We start from the raw sequence: 19,273 nt of genomic DNA, 5'->3' as shown, positions 1-19,273 counted from the left end.
GTGAGGAGAAAAATCTTTTTCTATCATTAGGAAAAAAAATCAATCGTGCTTTTCAGTCTGTGACCAACGTGTCCTTTGTGGCCCCTCCAGAGACGCGGTATGAAAGGCAAGGCTAAGAAGCTCTTCTACAAAGCCATTGTGCGTGGCAGAGAAATGATCCGCATCGGGGACTGTGCAGTGTTCCTGTCCGCCGGCCGCCCCAACCTGCCCTTCATCGGTCGCATCCAGAGCATGTGGGAGTCCTGGGGCAGCAACATGGTGGTCAGGGTCAACTGGTTCTATCATCCAGAGGAGACGAACCCCGGCAAGAAACTCACAGACAAGAAGGTAGAAGTTTGTGCTTAACACTGATCAAAGGTTTATAAAGAAAGACAGCATTAATGTATTACACTTTTTTTACAGAGGTTTATAAAAATGTGTAAGTGTTTGAGGAGCTTCCAGCTTTGTGTCCTAAATGTAAGATTGCTTCCTCTGCAGAACTGGGATCAGATATGCGGTCAGTCTTTACCAGCAGCTCTGCACTCTTCCATCCAGAGGAAAGACTTTATGGAGGTGAGGAAAAATTTTTATCTCTGAACTTCAGACTTCATATTCTACTGCTGCTTATTCTAGTATAGAAAAACTGACAAAGTGCACTTAAATGGATTCACAACCAGGAAAAATACAACTGAATACAGCCACAAATAATTCTGTTGGTTGGAAAAGGAAAACTTCATACAGGGTTCTTTCTTATTTGTAATAAAATAGCTTTCTATAAAAAAAAATTTCACTACTATTTGGTCTTGCTACATGTTTTGCATGCTTGTCTTGAGCCACTGCCGATCTCTATTAGCCAGAACATAATGTTGAACATCAGCTGTCACAAAATACTTGCTCAAACGGTCTGCTTGTTAGGGTTTTCTCTCTATTATTGTAGAGTCTTAACCCTCAAGTCTAGCATGAGCCACTGCCGAACTCAATAACAGACAAGTATTTGATTCTTGGGCTCTTAGCTGTAGAGGTAGTGGCTTGTTTTCTTCAGTTAGGGTGATTAGCATTTGTTGTTATTTACCATCTATGTGTTAGTGTTGACTTGTCTAATGGATGTGGGCTACAAAAGCAGTAAAAAGCCTGTGTCTGTGTCGCAGCGCGCCCTCTACCAGTCGTCTCACAGCGACGAGAACGACGTGCAGACGGTCAGCCACAAGTGCCTGGTGGTGAGCGTGGAGGAGTACGAGCAGATGACCCACACTCGCCGCTACGCCGACAGCGAGGACCTCTACTACTTGGCCGGCACCTACGAACCCACCACGGGGATGATCTTCAACACCGATGGAGTTCCAGTCATCTGCTAAAACAAAGAAAAGAGAAACTCACTACGAGTTGGTAAAACCAAATTGTGACCCGGCTTACTTTGGACCTCACTGGGAAGGAGTCAGTACCCAACCTGTCGAATCACTGATTTTCACTGGCGGTGGATCTTTTCACAGACTATGAACAGAACTGCTCTGAAACACTTTAAGTAAAACAAAAAAAGCAAAAAATTAAGAAGACGACAGTCATGAACAGCTACTACTACAGAAACGGGAGACGCTATATAGACAGTATTAGAAGAAACGCGTCTCTTGAAACATTTGCACACACGAACGTCATGAACACGCTTCTGTTTTGCTTGCTGTGTTCATGGGAAAGCTTTTCGAACACGCATGAACACTTCAGTCTCCTTTTACAAGTAAATGCACCCTGTCTAAAGAGACACACGTACGCTCACACGTGCACAAACACAATGTAAATACAGACGCCATGTGACACACAGTTATATAGAGGACAATAATGAGTGTTTTTATTTTCATCTAATAGATTTATGTCCGAGTACTTTTTTCTAAAGAGGTAAACAGTCAAGAAGCTTTAATGAACTGTGAATGGAGATGCAGGAGAGAGAGGCCTGTGTCAGTCTGTCCACCCCCAAACCTGCCCCCCACCCACACACGCGGCTAAACGGACAGACGGACCCCGCTGGTGTGATGTTGTGAATATGTTGCCGTGGTGATGTTACAGTCATGTTACAGTTATATAAATGTATCTACAGAACAGCAGGAGCGACAGACAAAGAGAGAAGGAGATGCACAGAAAGAGAGAGGTAGACTCCTCCTTACCAGAGAGCACTTGAAAAAAACACTTAAAAATCTATCCGTCTTTAATTTAAACGCCCCTCCTCCTCCCACACAATCCCCCTTGACAATCCTAACTTGGGCAGACAAAACTGCCCGTGCGCTTCTTAAAACTTCCTGCTCCCTCAGAGACTCAGGCTAAAGAGAGAGGGAGGATCTTGTACTATTAAAAGCACTTCTCATTTTCATCTTTGAGCTCCTTGTTTTTAAAGAGGGGGGTAGATGAAAAATCCACCCCGAAAACACGCAAACACTAGAAAACAAAAGCGGCTGCTGTGGAAGTGTGCTGCATTTTGTTGTTTGCCCATTTTGTTTCAACGCTTGGAGAAGTGGATCCCACAGGAGGCGCAGACACGAGATGTGGTGCCTTAAAGGCCTGTCTGGATATTTTTTTTAAAATAAAAGCATCCTGGGAAATGTAGGCCATCTCTCTTTTTACTTTACAAACAAAATGGGTAACCAAGAAAAAAATAAACCACAACACTTGATGAAAAATGAGATCTGTGAATGCACTGAATGATATAAGCTAATGTATCAGCAGTGCAGGATTCCCAATGGGTGGATTTTTTTCCCTCCTCCTCCTCCTCCTTTGTTTTTTTGTTTTTGTTTTTGCTTTTTTATTTAGGGTTGTGAACGCTGCAGCCGGTCTGAGAAGCATCAAGGTCGTGGCTCTGATATTCGCCACGAAGCTGCCAGCACTCGTTAGATCAACATAATTCAGTTTTAACACTCCTCTTCCGCAGTCTGCAGCGTTTGCAACCTCCAAATGTCCTGCGCTTGGATGCATTTTATTTTATTTTTTTCTTTTGCTTCTGCTGTTTTATGGATGTTCATCGTTTTAGCCTCTTTAATCACATTTTGCCCTCCAAGCAATCATCTGTAACAAGAGTGCACTTTGAATGAGCTCCGCTGCAGAGGAGACTCTGTGACCGGGGCTCTTGTATGTCTTCCTAAAGTATTTACTAACCCCGCCGCCTCCAAAAAAAAAAAAAAAACTCCCGCTGCTGTGACCGTCTCTTCTCTGCACGCCACCGTTCCTCCGTCAGAAACAAGCAGCGACACATTCGTCTCGTTTTGACGTTGTTGGTTTTTTTGTTGTTGTTGTTAATTCTGTGTGCCTCGTTTCACCGTTTTTTAGTGGGAGACTGTTGAATGTCGTGCTCAGGATTGTGAGCATTTTGAGAGGCCTTACTCTCCCAGGCCTTATGATGATGATTATGATGATTCGCCAAATCTTTTACACCACTCCTGCCCGCCCTAAGTCCCGCACCTTCAGGAGGAATAATCAGATATGCTCCCAGTCTGCTGGGAAAACGCCTTCTTTATGATAATGTTTTGGTTTTGCAACCTATCCAACCGACCCGGAGCTCTTAACCAACTTTACTTACTTTGTTGTGTATAGTTTGTATTGGATATAACCGTATCTTCTGCATACAGTATATCAGTGTATGTATACATGCAGTGTATGGTAGCTGTATGCTGTATAAACATGTAGGTTTTAAACATGTTGCCCTCTCTGCTTTGCTGCAGAGTTTAAAAATTGTCTTGTTGATATTCAATAGGTTTAATATTTTCTACTCTTGTTGAGCTCTTATGTCTAGATTTGTCTGATTTGTATCATACCCTATATATCATGTTTTTAAAGTCACTCTGGAGGACAACCACACGTCCCTGTTGTTAATGTGGCAGCAGCAACAAGACGTCTGCCAGCACAGTAACAATTGCATATGCATTTATATATAATCCAGATGTGATAGCCACAGAGTAAAAGAGAAAGTTTGATAATGTGCTGCTAGTTTATTAGTATTTAAAAAAAACTGAATCAGGTACAGAGTGAGTCCATGTGCCACTTTCTGAGATTGCTCAAATCTTATCTGCTAAAGCCCCACCTGCTCCTGTCGGTTCATTTCAGACTAAAACTCGATGCATTTCTGCAGATAAACGTTTTTAAATGACAGGCAGGCCGAAAGTGTCTCGGCTCGTTGGTGTTTGGATGTGTGGGAGCATCGTGGATACACAGGTCGCACCGGTGTTTGCAGAGTGAACAAGCTCCGTATTAAAGTGCCCGTTATGAATGTTTGTTTACCCCTGGAGCTGCTCAAGCACTTTTTTTCTGTCTGTGTGTGTGTATGTGTGTGTGAAGGACAGAGGTAAGGAGACTGATAAGACATCAAGCTCTTATCTCCTGCTGTCACCACACACACACACACACACACACACTCTTACACACCCTTGTAACCCTTAAAGGTGTGTTTTATTGCCTTCCAATCTCTATTTGCCCCCCCATCTCCATCCAAAGCCCAGCCTTAGGCCTTCATACAGGGTCCAACACAAACACAGACACACACTTATTCCCCATTTCGCCTTCAATGTGTTTTGTTTTTATTTTTTTTGGTCATACATTTTAAGGGTCTGACTTTCTATATGTTCTGTTAATCATTGTTTGTGTCTTATTTCGGCTTTGTATTCGATTATTTGCTGTGATTGCTTTTTTGCATCCCCCTCCCTACCCCACCCTTTTTTTTTTTTTGCATGTTTCTGTCCCCCCTGCTTCCCCTCTCTGAACAATCGTCCACGCCTCTCAAGCAATACTGCTGACAGGCACTGGGAGCTAGCTGCTAGAGAGAGAGAGGAATGGGAGAGAGAGCAAAAGAGAGAATGAGAGAGAGAGAGAGAGGTGGACTGGAGGCTGGTTCTTCGTCTGCTGTTCCTTCAGTATCGTTATCGTCCTGTTACAGAAAAAAGATTATTTTGAAAATAAATAGAAAAATCATCTAAGTTTTGTAAATGATCCTTCACTGTCGGGGGGAGAAAAAGCTATCAGAATATACTTTGTACACATGTCTAATCTTGTAAAAAATGCAAAAAGAATACATTTTAGAGAGAAATCTGAAACCTGATATATTCTGTCACCCTATACTGTATGTGTAAGGAACTGTTCTTTTTTTTCTCTTTTTTTACAGACAGCAACCACGTTTATCAGTGTTTCTTTGAAATTGTTTTAGTAACTCAATATTTTATAGGTAATCAATAAACAGATGGAACTGTATGTCTCTCGTCTCGGAGTCTCTGATTTGAAAACAATGTTTTTCATTTTACTAAAGGTGCAGACACACGTGTGCTGGAGCTGTTTAATGATGTTTTCCAACAAATTGATTCATTCTTAGAAACGTATAATTAATTCATTTACAATGCATAGCAACGGGCACTGGTTTGTGGAAGCTGCCATGTTGTCCCGCTATCTTGAATACAGTGGCCAAAAGGGACATCACAGTTCACGTTAGGCTCAAGTGTCCTAAAAATCAGACTTTCCTTCTGATAAATGATTTGATTATATTCTCACATCCAGTATTTTTTTTGCTAACATCCACTTTAAAGAAAGTTTTACTAACAGCAGCACTTACTCAAGGAAACGTTCAGGATTTCCTCAACAACTCACCTCTGTATCGCCGTCATCGATACCAGTTGAGTATCAGTATTGGAGTCCTTTCACATAGTTTTACAGCCTTCTCCATGGTAAATAGACATGAATGCTTTTTAAACAGTGGACTGATGGCCTACCCAGATAGCAAAAGAATCCAGGACAGATCTGTCCAGAGTCACGTTTCTCCAGAGTACACTCCTTACAGATAAACAGTGGCCAGAGTTTTTAACAAAAATACTGCAAAATATTTAATTTACATATCAGAGTTTTGTTTTTTTATTCCTGGTTTTCTGCTGAGTGCTGATATTATTGAAATACTGTGTGTACAAAAAATATTTTTTTTACACAAACAGTAATAGAAACACGACGGGAACCCGAGGCAATTATGGGAGACAATCTAAATGTAGTATTTTGATTTCTGTTAACTGACTAAACCATGTTTGTCCTACAGTGGCCACCTTAGCTAGGATTATGCTCTTAAAATAGACGGGTAAGAAAGCAACTTAGTTGATAGCAGTCTGCAATCTACTGACATCTAGTGGTGAGATTTATTACATTGTACCTTTAACATTTTCTTCCTCTAATTCTGCTGCTTTTTGATTGCACATATTTGGAAACCGCATTAAAAACAAAATAAACTCATTCATGATCCACTTGCTGCCCATCACATGCTGGCAGGGTGGTTAGTTGCCAAGGTACCTTATATGGGTTTCCCACCTATATTCTTCACTTCCATTGGCCATTGTTTGTATTGTCTGCCTCGAAGAAGATGAGATCGAGTTAGCTCAGTACTTGCCCACATGTTACCAGTGGTTAGTTTGCATATCACTGCTGCAAGTCACAAAACCTCCCTCTTGTTGCTTTTAATCTCTTGCACACACCTTGACACTGAGTAATGCATGATTTATACTTCTGCAACGAATCCATGCAAGAGTCTGATGGTGCTGACAGCATTTATACTTGTGCTGGTGCAATTCGATTGCTCTGTGGAGTTCTGTGGAAACCATTCTCTTTTGTTCAATTTGAAAAATGGAAGAAGAAGAACTGTCAGAGAATGGATGCATGTAGAGCTCACTTTGGTTGCCCTCATGCTGACAAAAACGCTCTGACCCATCGAGGTACGGATATAAGATTCTGTGGTTTGTAGCAGACAGTGGCAGCTTAAAAATGAAGTCAGCATGTGTTGGCTGAACTGTTGATACCAGGAGAGATCCATGCTTTCATGTCCTTTACTCTAAATTCTGGCCCGGCCATCTGAATGTCGCAGTAGAAATGGAGTCTCAGCAGACCAGCCAATCTTCTACTCTCCAACTTTATGAGCCTTTATGAACTATAGCCTCAGTCTGCTGTTCTTGGCTTGCAGGAGCATCATCCATTGTTGGTTTTCTGCGGTTGTAGTTAATCAGCTTCAACGTTTGATGTGTTGTGTGTTCAGAGATGCTCTTCTGCAAACCGTGGTTGTGACAAATAGTTATTTGAGTTACTGTTCTTTCCTATGAGCTCAAAGCAGTCTGGCTGGTCTCCTCTGATCTCTGACCTCAACCAGAGAATTGCCCCTCAGGGGATATTTCCTGTTTTTTAGACCATTATCTGTAGATCTCAGTAGATCAGCAGTTTCTGAGATACTCAGACCAACTTCTCTGGCACCAACAACCATGCCACATTCAAAGTCAACAAAATCACCTTTCTTCCCCATTCTGCTTTGCACCAATTTGCTGCCATGTGACTGGCTGATTAGATATTTGTGTTAACAAGCAGGTGAACAGGTGTAGCTAGTAAGTGGCTGGTGACAGTATATATGAGTTCTTTTCTGGTTTTTCAGACTGTAGGTTAAGATAGAGATGGCTGAAGGTCTGCATGTATGCTTAAGTCCTACTCTGCCTTCACCCTATCTCCAGTTGTATCTCAATCAGCAAGGATCTTTATACATGCTGTGTTTTCTTTTTTCTTCTTTTCTCTTTTTGTTGTTCTTTTTTCCTGTGCCTGTTTAGTGTGTGTGACTGTGCACGCTGCTCCTTTAGTCAATAGTGGACTCAATCAGGGCTCCATTTTGGCAGCTCAGTAATGAAGCTGTTGGTTGTGATAAAATGGAGGAAAAGTCCAGCTTCCTCTGCTGAGCTGCAGAGCCGACCACAGGAGACACATTTTCCACCGCTGACCGTTCATGACTGTGCTTTTAAAGCGCTGGTAAAGGTGTGTGTGTGTTTTGAATTCCTGTGTGTCAGCGTGTAATTAAATCTTTGCTGACATGAAGCGAGTGTGTGTCCCTGCTTCATGGTGAGAGCAGCAGTCAGACGGGTTCAGACGCCTCTCTGCTTTCCCTTAAGGACCGCCATCAGCATCAGCATAACACACACACACACACACACACACACACACACACAGCAAGACAGAGAGGTACCAGGCATCCTTAAACACACACTGCATTGCCATACACACCTTCCTGTGGGTGTGTCAGCATGTAGCGCTCTGATTGGACAACAGCATACAAATGGAAACATTCTATTGGCCGAGGCTTCATTGCAGCTTGTGCAGGGGGCAGAAGCGTGTGCGTGTATCTGTATATGTGAGCGTTTTGAACTCATTACTTCTGAACCTGCCCCCTCTCACCCACCTCCCTCAGCTTCTCCAGGCAGCCTTGCATGTATACGTGTGTGCGCGCGCGCGCGTGTGTCGCACAGTTTCCCAGGAGACAGGTATCTGAGTGAGGGGGCGTTCAAATGCACGCTGAGCACAACAGTTTGAAAGGCTTGTTATTCAGACTGGAGTCTGCCCACAGACTTTCAGAACTCTGTATTTGTCCTTCAGCTCTCTTTAGTGAAAGAGAAAAGGACTTTTCTGCATTCAGTTCCAGCTCTAACAAAGCGCTTCCCCTCCTTACCTCCATCCCTCTCTTAGTTGTGCTTTTCCCCCTTCCATCTCAAAATGTCCTGCGTCTGTGTGCCATCGTCGCTCTGCTTCATGGCCACAAACCTAAAAGGAACAGCTTCACTTTTTTTTAACACCTGCCACTGAGTTTCTTACATTTGTATTAAAGTGGCTTCAATAATCATTTTCATCAAGGCAGCGCATGAAATAGCCACACACGTAAACGCCACCTGTAGGGATGGACCTGTAGAGCGCTATCACGTGCCTGCTTTGGTTCGTCAGCCTCGCTCTCACCGCTTCTAGCTGCAGAAAATCTCCCAAGATCCACTACGTATAATTTCAGCTCTGCACAGCTGACAGATACAGTCAGCCAGCTGGTTTTAGCCACTTAAATAAATAAATAAATCTGGTATTAATCTCAGGAGTTTGTGGAGACTAAAAACAGATGAAAGCAGAGAAAATCTCTGACTTCTGTGCAGTCATCAGGTGGTCCCAAACCCTCCTGAATCACAATGTTTCCCTCATATCAGCTCGTCGTGTTCACCAAATATGTAACGACTTGATTAAACATGTATATATTACTCCCGATCAGATTCATCCTGCTCCAGGTGACTCCGTGTTTCACCCTTTTGCAAAGCTGCAGAGATCCAACAGCGTGGAAGTCCTGCTGAGCTGCAGATGCAGGATGGTGCAGATTTACCTGACTTGCCTGTGAGTGCGCATTCTTTGCTTTCTCTGGCGTTTGATCTCCTCTCACTGCGTCTCTCGTTCTTCTCCCTCTTGTGATAAATCTGAATTTGAAAAGACAAATATTAGTTCAGAGCGCGAAGCCACGTAGCAGAGTGCCTGTGTGCGCGCCGTGCGTGCACGTGCGTGGTCTACTGCATATCAATTAGCTATCTATTATTCATGCTGACAGTGTAATGAATGAAACATCACAGGCTTTGTATTTCAGGCATGTTTACTTGTCTCTCACTCTCCCGCACACACACGCAGCTGCCGTTGTGCGTATTTAGACAGGAGAAGCAGTGTGAGCTCAGCCCCATTGTAGCCGCGAGGGCGAGGTGGCGCCCGCTGATGATGTGACAGCTGAATCCAGCCAAAGACAACCAGCTCCTCGTAATTAAGAGGGAAGGACATAATTTGGACTGAGAATGAGGGAGGGATGATTTAGTTTGCAGAATTTCACTCAGCAGCGTCCTCAAACTGGTCCAGGTGCCAAAATCCAGAGAAGAGTTGAGTTCATAAAAATGTCCATGTGCTGGTCTGCCCTCATTTGTTATCGTGGGCTCAAAGTATCTGCTCTCTGGGCGTTTCCCCCCCCGGGTTTTGCCTCTGAGGCGACATTCTGTTCAGGCTGCCCTCACCCTCATGATTGGTGGAGGTTGTTAGGACCCACGTGAGAGGTCGTAGAGACACAGAAATGTCAGTTTTAAAGGGGGAAAAAACTCAACGTGCAGTTTGTTTTTACGTAGGAAGCCACGAGGATGATTTAAAAACAAAGAGGCATGACACATTCTTGGCAAGACCAGAAGTTGCCTAACAAAAAATTTACGTGTGGTTTTGAGTGACATTAATAATGTATGTTTACTTGGTGTCAAGCTCTTCCTTTTCTTTGTTTGTTTTTATTACCAGGCAACACAAATAAGTACACTGTAATTACTTATTTCTAAATAAAGAAGTGTATTTTTCTAGTGAAGAGAGCGTGTTTTGTATTATGTGTGTTCATTATTATATTTATTTATGTAATGACGTGCCTTCTTCGCCATGTTTCCCTTGAAAAAATCATTTTAATCTCAACGGATTTCCTTTTTAAATAAAGGTTTAATTAAAATAAAGCAAATAGAAATAATTAACTGAATCGATTTTTTTCCATTTACCCTGTTCAGGGTTGCAGGATGGCTAGTGCCTGTCCCAGCTGCCATAGGGCGAGAGGTGGGGTACACCCTGGACAAATCTCCAATCTGTTGGAGAGCTCACACAGAGAGTACACAACAACTCACACTCACACCTATGGCCAATTTAATTTCAAGTTCAAATTAGTTTTGTTTATATTCCACCAAATCATAACAGGAATCATATATTGAGGCTTTATATTAAGCAAGCACTTGGCGACAGTGGGAAGGAAGAACTCCCTTTAAATAGGAAGAAACCTCCAGCAGAACCAGGCTCAGGACAGGACAAAGACACGGTGTGGAAGAGAGCCAGAAATTAGTCATTTTTTTTACTATTTATTATATTATTTTTAATAAAATAACTGAGGAACCACAGTGGTCCTATAGATTCACTGAAGCGTGTTAGGGTATTTAATACTACTATTATTTTAATGTTTATAAGGTCTATCTCATCAAGTTCAATAACATTATATGTAGTTTTAAAATAAATGAAATGAATATGTACAAAAAAATCTGATGTTCTGAAGGATTTTAATTTCTCTTTTATTTAGATTTCATGTTGAAACAGCTCTGGTATAACTGTGGCATAATGAAAAGCAGGATCACAGGAAGGGAGGACTGAGAGTGAAAACCAATTTCTCTGACTTGATTTTTGTTTGCTCTGTTGACTGTTTAAGGACACGGTGTTAAAAATCAGAGGAAAATGAAACAAGACGCAAAGATTAGTCAGAAAGAAACCCAGATGGATTTTCAGTATATCCAACATTTGTCTTCTCTGTTCTGACAATTAAATATCTTTAAATATATTTAAAGAAAAATAATTTTATACACAGCTAAACAAAATCTAGAAGGTTCCAGAAGTTTGAGAAGCCCAAGCTAGCTTTGGCTGCAACATGTAATGAAAAAAAACATGTTGTGGTCTCAAGAGCTGAATTTGTTTTCAGGATAACTGTGGGCATGACTCACCTACTTAAGCTGTATTTATGGCTCAGTGTTGAATTGCACTAAAAGATGCTTTAAAAAGATATCTTTTCAGCTTTTGTGGAAAGTACCTTATATTTAAAGCTTGGTTTTTTGTTTTTTTTTCGCAAACTAAAATTAGCATCCCGGTGAATATCACAGTAAATTAGCTATGGACCATGCTACTGAACTAGCCAGCCCTTGCTGACTGACAACTCCCAGCTCCGCTCAGCCCTACAAATATAGCCACAAAAAAGGCAAACCAATGGATGGAGAGACATTGGGTGCTTCTGTCTTTTATTTACAGTCTGTGGTGAGATTATTACATTTATTATATTAATTCAGAGTTGATTATCGATATCCTAGAGGTTGGTATCTGAATAAAAAATCTACAGGAGAATGTCAGAAAATAATGCTTAAATATCTTAAAGTCCCTTTGGGATTACAATCTCACGCTTGTTTGTTATAAATAACTTGCTTTTTAAGTCTTACAACCTGTTTGGATTAATTAAACTTCATAGTCATGACATTAAATTTGAATTTTATTATTTAAAGTAGCAGAGGGCTGAAGCGTTCGCCAGCTCAATGCTGCCACCTGTAGGCCAGAGCTAACATTCATATCCTGAAAACTTTACTGTCATATTTCATCTTTTATATGACAGATTTGTATTATTGTCTTCTATCCATCTCGCATATGAGACAATTCAGAGCACTGTGTCTCTTACCAGGAGGCCGCCATCTGTCCCTGTAACCAGTCCACCACCACTCAGCCATCGCCTCTCCTTCCTCCTCCTCCTCATTCCTCCATACCTTCACGCTGTAGCCATTGTTCTTTATCTTGTTTTTCTCTTTTGCTCTCTTCTAGTTCTTTCATCTTCATTAAGTCAGAAGTCATGATGTTACTTTTTCTGCCATTTTTCCTTTGGCTGAACAACAATTTAAAAAAAGACTTGATAGCAAATAGCAGCCTGGTGTTGGACATTTGCTGTATGGCAATTATTTCGAACCCCTGCTGTCTCTTTATCAGCATAGATAGCACATATTAGTTTGTGTTTGTCTTCCTTGCTTTAAGCATTGAGTTTGTTCAGTCAAATCTGTGGTCCATTAATAAGCAACCCTAGAATGGAAATGAAGGATGAACTGCAGCATAGAGAAAAAGACGAGTGATCCCTCCTCAGGGAGGCATGGAGATACAGCAGATGTGCAAGGAGCAAGCAGGCGTATGAACGAGCATAGTTTACATGTTCTGATGCTCAGATAGGATGCTGCAGATTGTTACAGATAATTGCATACAGCGCGATCAGAGTGCTTATTTTCTACATTCCTCTCATAGCTTCTGATAATGTTCTTGCAACATTTTAAATTTAGCTGTGACCATGAAATGCCGAACAACAACAGAAAGACTAAAAGTAGGACATCAACAGTCACATGCAAATAGCTCGTTACTAGAGGTGCATACAGAGACATCATTATCTCTCTGTGTATCTGTTCAGCCAGAAAAACGAGAACAGACGACTGGAAGAGGTTGATCTTTTATGTCTTCATATAATGTTTTCTGGAATGCAATTGTTGTACTTTATATACCAGCATCCAGTAATGATGAAATGTCTGTAGTACTGTATCAGTTACTGTATTTAATATTTCATATCTCTCCGTCTCATGTTTTTTTAAAACCAAAGTTTTAAAAACTGCCTGAACCCCACAACCACCACACCCTTCAAGCCAAAGGTGAAAAAACGTATGTGTCAAGTATCCAAGAGGTTTATGGAGGAAATACTGGATTTTCTGATCTATCAGAGATACTTTTATGGATGTTTTGTAGAGAAAGGATGTGTGAAAGATCCAAAAGTACACAAGTTCATGGATCTGTCAGGAGTCCATGATGTTTACTGAGACCCTGCAGGGAGTTCTGATCTTCCACAGATGGTTGTGTTATATTGTCCTGATGTGATTACTGCAATTCATCAGTTAGAATACAAGATTCGTACATCGCAAAGATCATATGTCCAGCATAATGGAATCAAAGGGTTTTTCAGGAAACTGCGTGGAGTTAATGGAAAGTTATAGAAAGACAAAAAGAAGATGTGACTGTGTTATTTTCATTGCTTTATAAAGTGAAGGATTCTGTTTTGCACACATGCACAGTGCTTCATGCCACACTGGTTGGTTAGTTGAAATAGAGAAGCCTTAAGAATCAAGTGTTTAGTTTGTCATTCAAAATGAAAATCAGGTACTGTTTTGGTCTATTTTTCTTTTTTCTTGAACTTTAATCTCATTTTAATGACGAAACTGAAAAAGCACACGAGACGTGTGCTAAAACATCAGCAGTTACTCCAAACTTCCCCAAGTTGTATTCGGTGAAACCCAGCTGCTGTGACAAACACATCCTGCTGTGACAAATAGTGTCTGATGATATGTTTGGTACAAGGCAGGTCAGCTATTTGTGTCCCTGACTTCAGCCCTAGTTTAATTGGACTGGTGTTTGGGACGAGGTCAAACAGTCCTCTGCTTATCAGCAAATACACTTAACTTTCATACACAGGATGTATGCGATCATGCCCTATAGACACCACTGGCACCTTATATGGTGTACTATGTGAATGCACTGGAGTCTCTACTTTTTGGAGAGTGGTTTGAGGTATTACTTATCCGCTGTCTCCGTCTATCCTGGCTTTAAATTATTTGCATCAGCTGCCATTGCACAAAACCCAGAGGTATGCGACGTGACAGCTGCTTCAAAGATGGTTTGCTTAATCATCATCAGTGGCTGCTGACTTTTATCGATGTTGCTTATCACTCTCCTCGTCTATGTATCTCCTTCTTTCTCGCTCCATTCCTCTATTTCTGGTTCCTGCGGGTTTGTCATTTGTTTAATCTTTCTCTGTGGTTTTACTGAATGTGTGACAATATTTGTTCAAATGGCAATAAAGATGAGATCAGAAAAAAAAGAACAACATCTCAGTGTGCGTGCGAGTTAGGTTTACACAGATTCCTGGAAGCAGCAGGTTCTCCAGACGGCTCGGTCGAGTCAGGAAAAAACAAAACATCCATTTTCAGGTCCCTGAGAAGTGACTTGGGTACCATCAAGGACTGGTCAGATATTTTGACCACATATGGACAGCTACTGTGAACACATGTTTCTACTACTTTATTTGACCTAAAGGTGTCCAACAGTAAAGCTTTGAGAACCTGCACACACATAAACAGAAATAAATGAGCCCCACAGACTGCACAGTCTGTACTCCGGCCTCCACTGTGCACTACTGCTAGCTTACTAATGAACCCCTTAAATCCATCTGTGTCCTCACTGCAGTGATTAACCTTTTCTTGCTTGAACATATGGAGTGTAGACTTCCACCCAGTGGACAGGGGAGCCACCGGGACATTTACTCCTGGAGTTCAGCGAGCAGCCTGTTTGAGTCGCCGAGGCTGCTTCAGAGTTCAACATCTTCACAAATCAGCTGTTTCTGTCTCTTGAATACGAAAGCACTTTGAAAGCTTAATGGAAATCCAGATTCCACAACAGCCTGTTGGCTTACCTAACCAAGAACAGTCACCTGACCAGGTTTGTGGGACGTGGGGAAAAACCGTGATACAAGGGTCATTATTTAGACTTTCAACTGTGTCTCTGAAAAATCTGAAATTACAACACCACAAATAAAATCCATCACTGAACTTGACTGCACTGATATTTTACAATTTTCCACATTTATTTGCTGTGTTACCAGAAACAGACAGACTGACTCCAACTTATGGCAACATTTATGATAGTCTTCTCTGACCTGTTGGTTTTCTTGACAGTCTCATTTTTAAGCTAATAAATACCCAACGTGGCATGACTTCATCTTATTGGATAAAACAGATGCTGACAAAGTTTAAGTTTGAGGACCTAATTTGTAGTTGACAAAGGTGATAAATTGCACCATATGTTACTGAAATACTGGGGTAGGGCTTAGTTTCTGTGGACTCACACAGAAACCAACTCCCAGAACAGTTTTGTTTTGTATCATATCAGTGTGGCGGGGAGTGGCCTGCGGTGCCGTGCAGGGCAGGCGGACGCACCTGCACGGCATCTGCAATCACGCCCCGCCGACTTAAATATTGTACTGGGTCCTGTGGTTGGGGTTGTTGTGGTAATGCTGAGCGGGCAGCTGCAGCTCTGTGTGCATTGTGAACAGCAACTGTGTGTGTCAATAAAAGGATGCAAAGCATGTTGATGTCACTGGGTCTGCCGTGGTCATTTACAATCAGATTTTATTGTAATTAAAAAACATTATTCTCCTATTCCTCATTTATGTACAACCCTGGCAATAAAAGTGATTCTGATTCTGGTTACAGGGAATAGATGTAAGTTGCACAAAAGTGAGTGGTCAGCTCAGCAGTTTTGCATGTCTAGTGCTGCTTCCTCCTTCTCTGTTTGGGGTTTGATTCGCACCACAGAGAGAGTAAAGAAGAACAATTTTTAACGATGCGAAAACAGCGCTTGTTGCAATTTCACATCAGTAAAAATAAAGGATGCAAAAATAAGCACCCCGTGGCACAGAATCACACACTTTCTTGCAAGTTTCCTGCAACATGTGACAGATGTGATAGATAACGTTTCAAAGGAAGCAGTGGGCTGATGATGCACATGTTTAGAGAAACAAATGAGCTGATGCAAGGCTTCTCATTATGTGTTTAACTTCAAACTTTAAATTGCAGCATCCACACAACAACACTTTCACTCTCTTTCCACCTTTCTGTATCTCCTCCATCTTCCTCCCTCTCTTCCACTCTTCCTCGCTACGGTATGTGGAGCAGAGTGACTAATGATCAGCAGCTCTGTCACACACAGGAGACTTTCTTTCCCTGCAGCCACATCCAAAATTAGCACACACAGACACCTATGAGAACACAGGCGCACACAAGTTTGCGTGCAGACATTTACAACCCAAAACCAGCAAGGTGCATGCACGCACTTGCAGATGAGCAGCTCCACCAGAGCGCTCTGACCTCTGTAACACAGCACACAGACGGAGGTGTCATTTGTCTCAGTGAAACATTTCTGTGCCAAAAGGAGATCTTTTTCTTTCCTTGCAGAGAATGAGATTGATTGTTTGCAGCCCCTGATCTGCTGTAGAGAGTGAAGTCCTGGGAAGTCCTGCTACTGGACGGGACTAAATGCTGTGCTCTGATCTGCAGCTCTCTCTGCTGGATGCAAGCAGCAAATACAAATCAGCTTTCAAACGCTGTTTTCTTTTCAGGAGCACTTTAAGAGTATTGCACTTGCTGGAATGAAGAAAACCACAATCTGTTTCTTGTCTCCTCAGTTTCTTTCCTGCAGCAGGCTGCTAACTGACCCCAGATCACACAGCAGCCAACCCACACCTGAAGAACAGAGCAGCTCCGGCAGCAAACCTCCCTCTAGTGTTTTGTGTTGTGCACAAGCCCAGATAATTCAGTGTTCAAACACTTGTAATCGTGGCTGGATTTGTACGAGCTCAAACGAAAGGAAAAAAAAAAGATTTTGTGAGATTCGAGCTTTTGTGGTGCAGATCGGTGCTGCTCACAGCTGTTTAAACATGAGAAAAAAGGGGGGAAAAGAGCCAAATCCTAGTGACTGAATGTGGTTGCAATGTTCTTCTTGTTTTCACAGACACAAATTATCTCTGATCTAAACCATAACATGCGAAAGAGTCTTATCTCCTTTTCCATGACTGCAAAAATAGCAACAACACACAAACAGCAGATGTTTGCTGAGGGTACGGGCAGATGGATCCTAAACCAAAATGAGAACAGTTCATATAAAAGCACTTTTAGTTTGAGCCATTTTATTTTATTTTTAATTTTTGCACATTTGCTCACCAATCTGCTCAGTTCCTACAATAATGTCAGTCATGTTTTGACAGGTGAAGTACTAGATATCATTTTTAAAGGGTATCCAGTCCTGATTTACTTCTACTATCTGTAAATTGTATTCAGGAGAATCATCTCTGTTGAATCCTTCGCTAATACAAAAGGATTTTGCATCAAAAAGCTGATGAGAGACCCAAAGCTCACACAATAATTTAGCCAAAAGTAGCTCGCAGCACCTCTTTGCAGGACAGGTCTTTACAGAGGACGTGCAAAGCCCTTAAACTCTTCTTTGTTTCTTCTGTTTCACAAATCAACTGTGAAATATCATCACGTTACAGTGTGTGCATGCATATCTGTGGATGCTCCATCCTTTTACACCATCTCAGTGTTTCACAGCGTGCAGTCACATGTTAAAGCCTAAGATAGTCAGTATGACGTATCTCTAAAATATATATATATTTGTATCATTGTTAAAAAAAAGTGTTATGGAACAGTGTAGCTGAATTTATAAACAGAAACAGGAAGTCACATGCTGGGTGGAAGATATTGGCCCTGATAGGTGAGATAAAATGTAGAATGAAAAGAGTTCCCGTGCTTCGGTTTCTGTTTTAACCAGGTCCCTCTTTTTTTTCATGAGGCTGAAAGTGAAAGTCGTTGCAAAACTGTGGAGTAACCTTCAAACTCCTTCACTTTCCATCACAGGCACAAACCTCCCCCTTGGGGATCTTTTGCCCACTGCTCCTAGGCTCACTCTAATTGTCATCCAACTATTCCTTCTGCCTCTTTTCCCCCTTTTTATGTGATTTCTTGACACTCTTTCTCTTTGAGGATCTTTCTGCTGTCATGTGTGGTTTTGTCAGAGCTGTCTGAAATTTTCAGAGATTCATTTTTTCATGAAGCTCATTCTTCTGTGAAACCCATCATGTGTCACTTTGGATAAAGGTGTCGGCTAATCCGAGAAAAGTCTACGACATGATGAAAGTCCAACATCACCAGTGGAAAAATTCCCGGAGTGTACATGCAGTTCTTCTTGTAGTAGATTATTAATATTAATTTGCTGGATTCATTTTCTCAGCTGCTCCCACCAGCTGTGACAGCATGGCTGTCTTCATCCTGTTCTGATCCTGGAGACAACTTTTATTTTTCATTTTTTGCCACGTGGTTACAGTTAGGTCCCTAAATGCCGGACAAGACAGAATATTTCATAATTTTTATAGTGTTGCCTCTTCATACTCCCTCCATGGATTCATTCAGACAGGTATTGCATGAACTGTTTAGGAATATCAGACATTTTTACACAAAATCCTCAAATTTCTAAAAGTTTTGCAGTTTGCTTTGGTTTATTGTCCATTTGCACTTTGAATCATTGTCCAAAGAGTTTTGGACAATCTGAATCTGAGCAGAGACTATAACCCTGTCATCCTGCTGCTTCTTTGCAGTCACATCATCAGCAAACACTGGTGAACCATTATCAGCCACACATGTCCATAACATCCTTCACCATGTTTGACAGATGATGGAGTACGCTTTAGATCACGAGCGGTTTCATCAAGTTTATCTTGGTTTCATCAGTCAAAAATATTTTTCCAGAACTGTGCAGGCTCCTTTAGATGCTTTCTTAAAGTAGTTTTTCCTAACCATGGAATTAATTCGCTCTCTTTAGTCATCTTTTGTGGTCTTACTTCGCTGGTGCAAATGAAATCATTATTAAGAGTTTAGGTGTGGGATGTGATCGTATACCACATGGTCTCTAAGTATTCACTCTTCCTGAGATTTAAATATGTACAAGTATGACGTCCTTTGAGGTCGTTTCTTCCACAATGGGCGTCTTGAGGACCAGATTTTGCAGTGGTGAGACAAAAAAGAGAGAAATCAACATTTAGAAAAAAATAATTTAAAAACCACCCCATCATTAAAGCTCGTAAAAGTGGGGAGTTGGTTAGTTAGCTGGCTGCTTCTTGTTTACCCTTCTTGAAAACCCAACAAGAAAAAGAATTCCCCCCAAAACACCAGACTGCTTTACTAATCCTCACAATGAATGTTCATCATGAGGAATGGTTAAAAATGCATTCCTGGGAAAGTTGGATTTCCCCCTCTTTCAAAATGTCTGCAGGAGAGAAAGAAAGCAAGAGAAGGAGAGA

General features: G+C 41.5%; 1 protein-coding gene across 3 annotated transcripts in view; it reads left to right on the top strand.

The window, feature by feature from the left end:
• The window catches only part of tnrc18 (trinucleotide repeat containing 18), a 46,925-nt gene extending 41,726 nt beyond the window's left edge, over window positions 1-5,199 (top strand). For all 3 annotated transcript variants that reach the window (XM_005468366.4, XM_005468365.4, XM_019355488.2), the window contains exons 28-30: window positions 91-327; window positions 478-552; window positions 1,128-5,199. In XM_005468366.4, the coding sequence (XP_005468423.1) occupies window positions 91-327; window positions 478-552; window positions 1,128-1,334 (519 nt within the window). In that variant the 3' untranslated portion in view covers window positions 1,335-5,199. The remainder of the gene's footprint in view (window positions 1-90; window positions 328-477; window positions 553-1,127) is intronic.
• Window positions 5,200-19,273: the final 14,074 nt, after the last annotated feature.

The sequence above is a fragment of the Oreochromis niloticus genome, linkage group LG4 (genome assembly GCF_001858045.2).
Source record: "Oreochromis niloticus isolate F11D_XX linkage group LG4, O_niloticus_UMD_NMBU, whole genome shotgun sequence".
NCBI lineage: Eukaryota > Metazoa > Chordata > Actinopteri > Cichliformes > Cichlidae > Oreochromis > Oreochromis niloticus.
The sequence above is the reverse complement of the archived record's forward strand: the minus strand, read 5'-3'. Positions and strand labels throughout refer to the sequence as shown.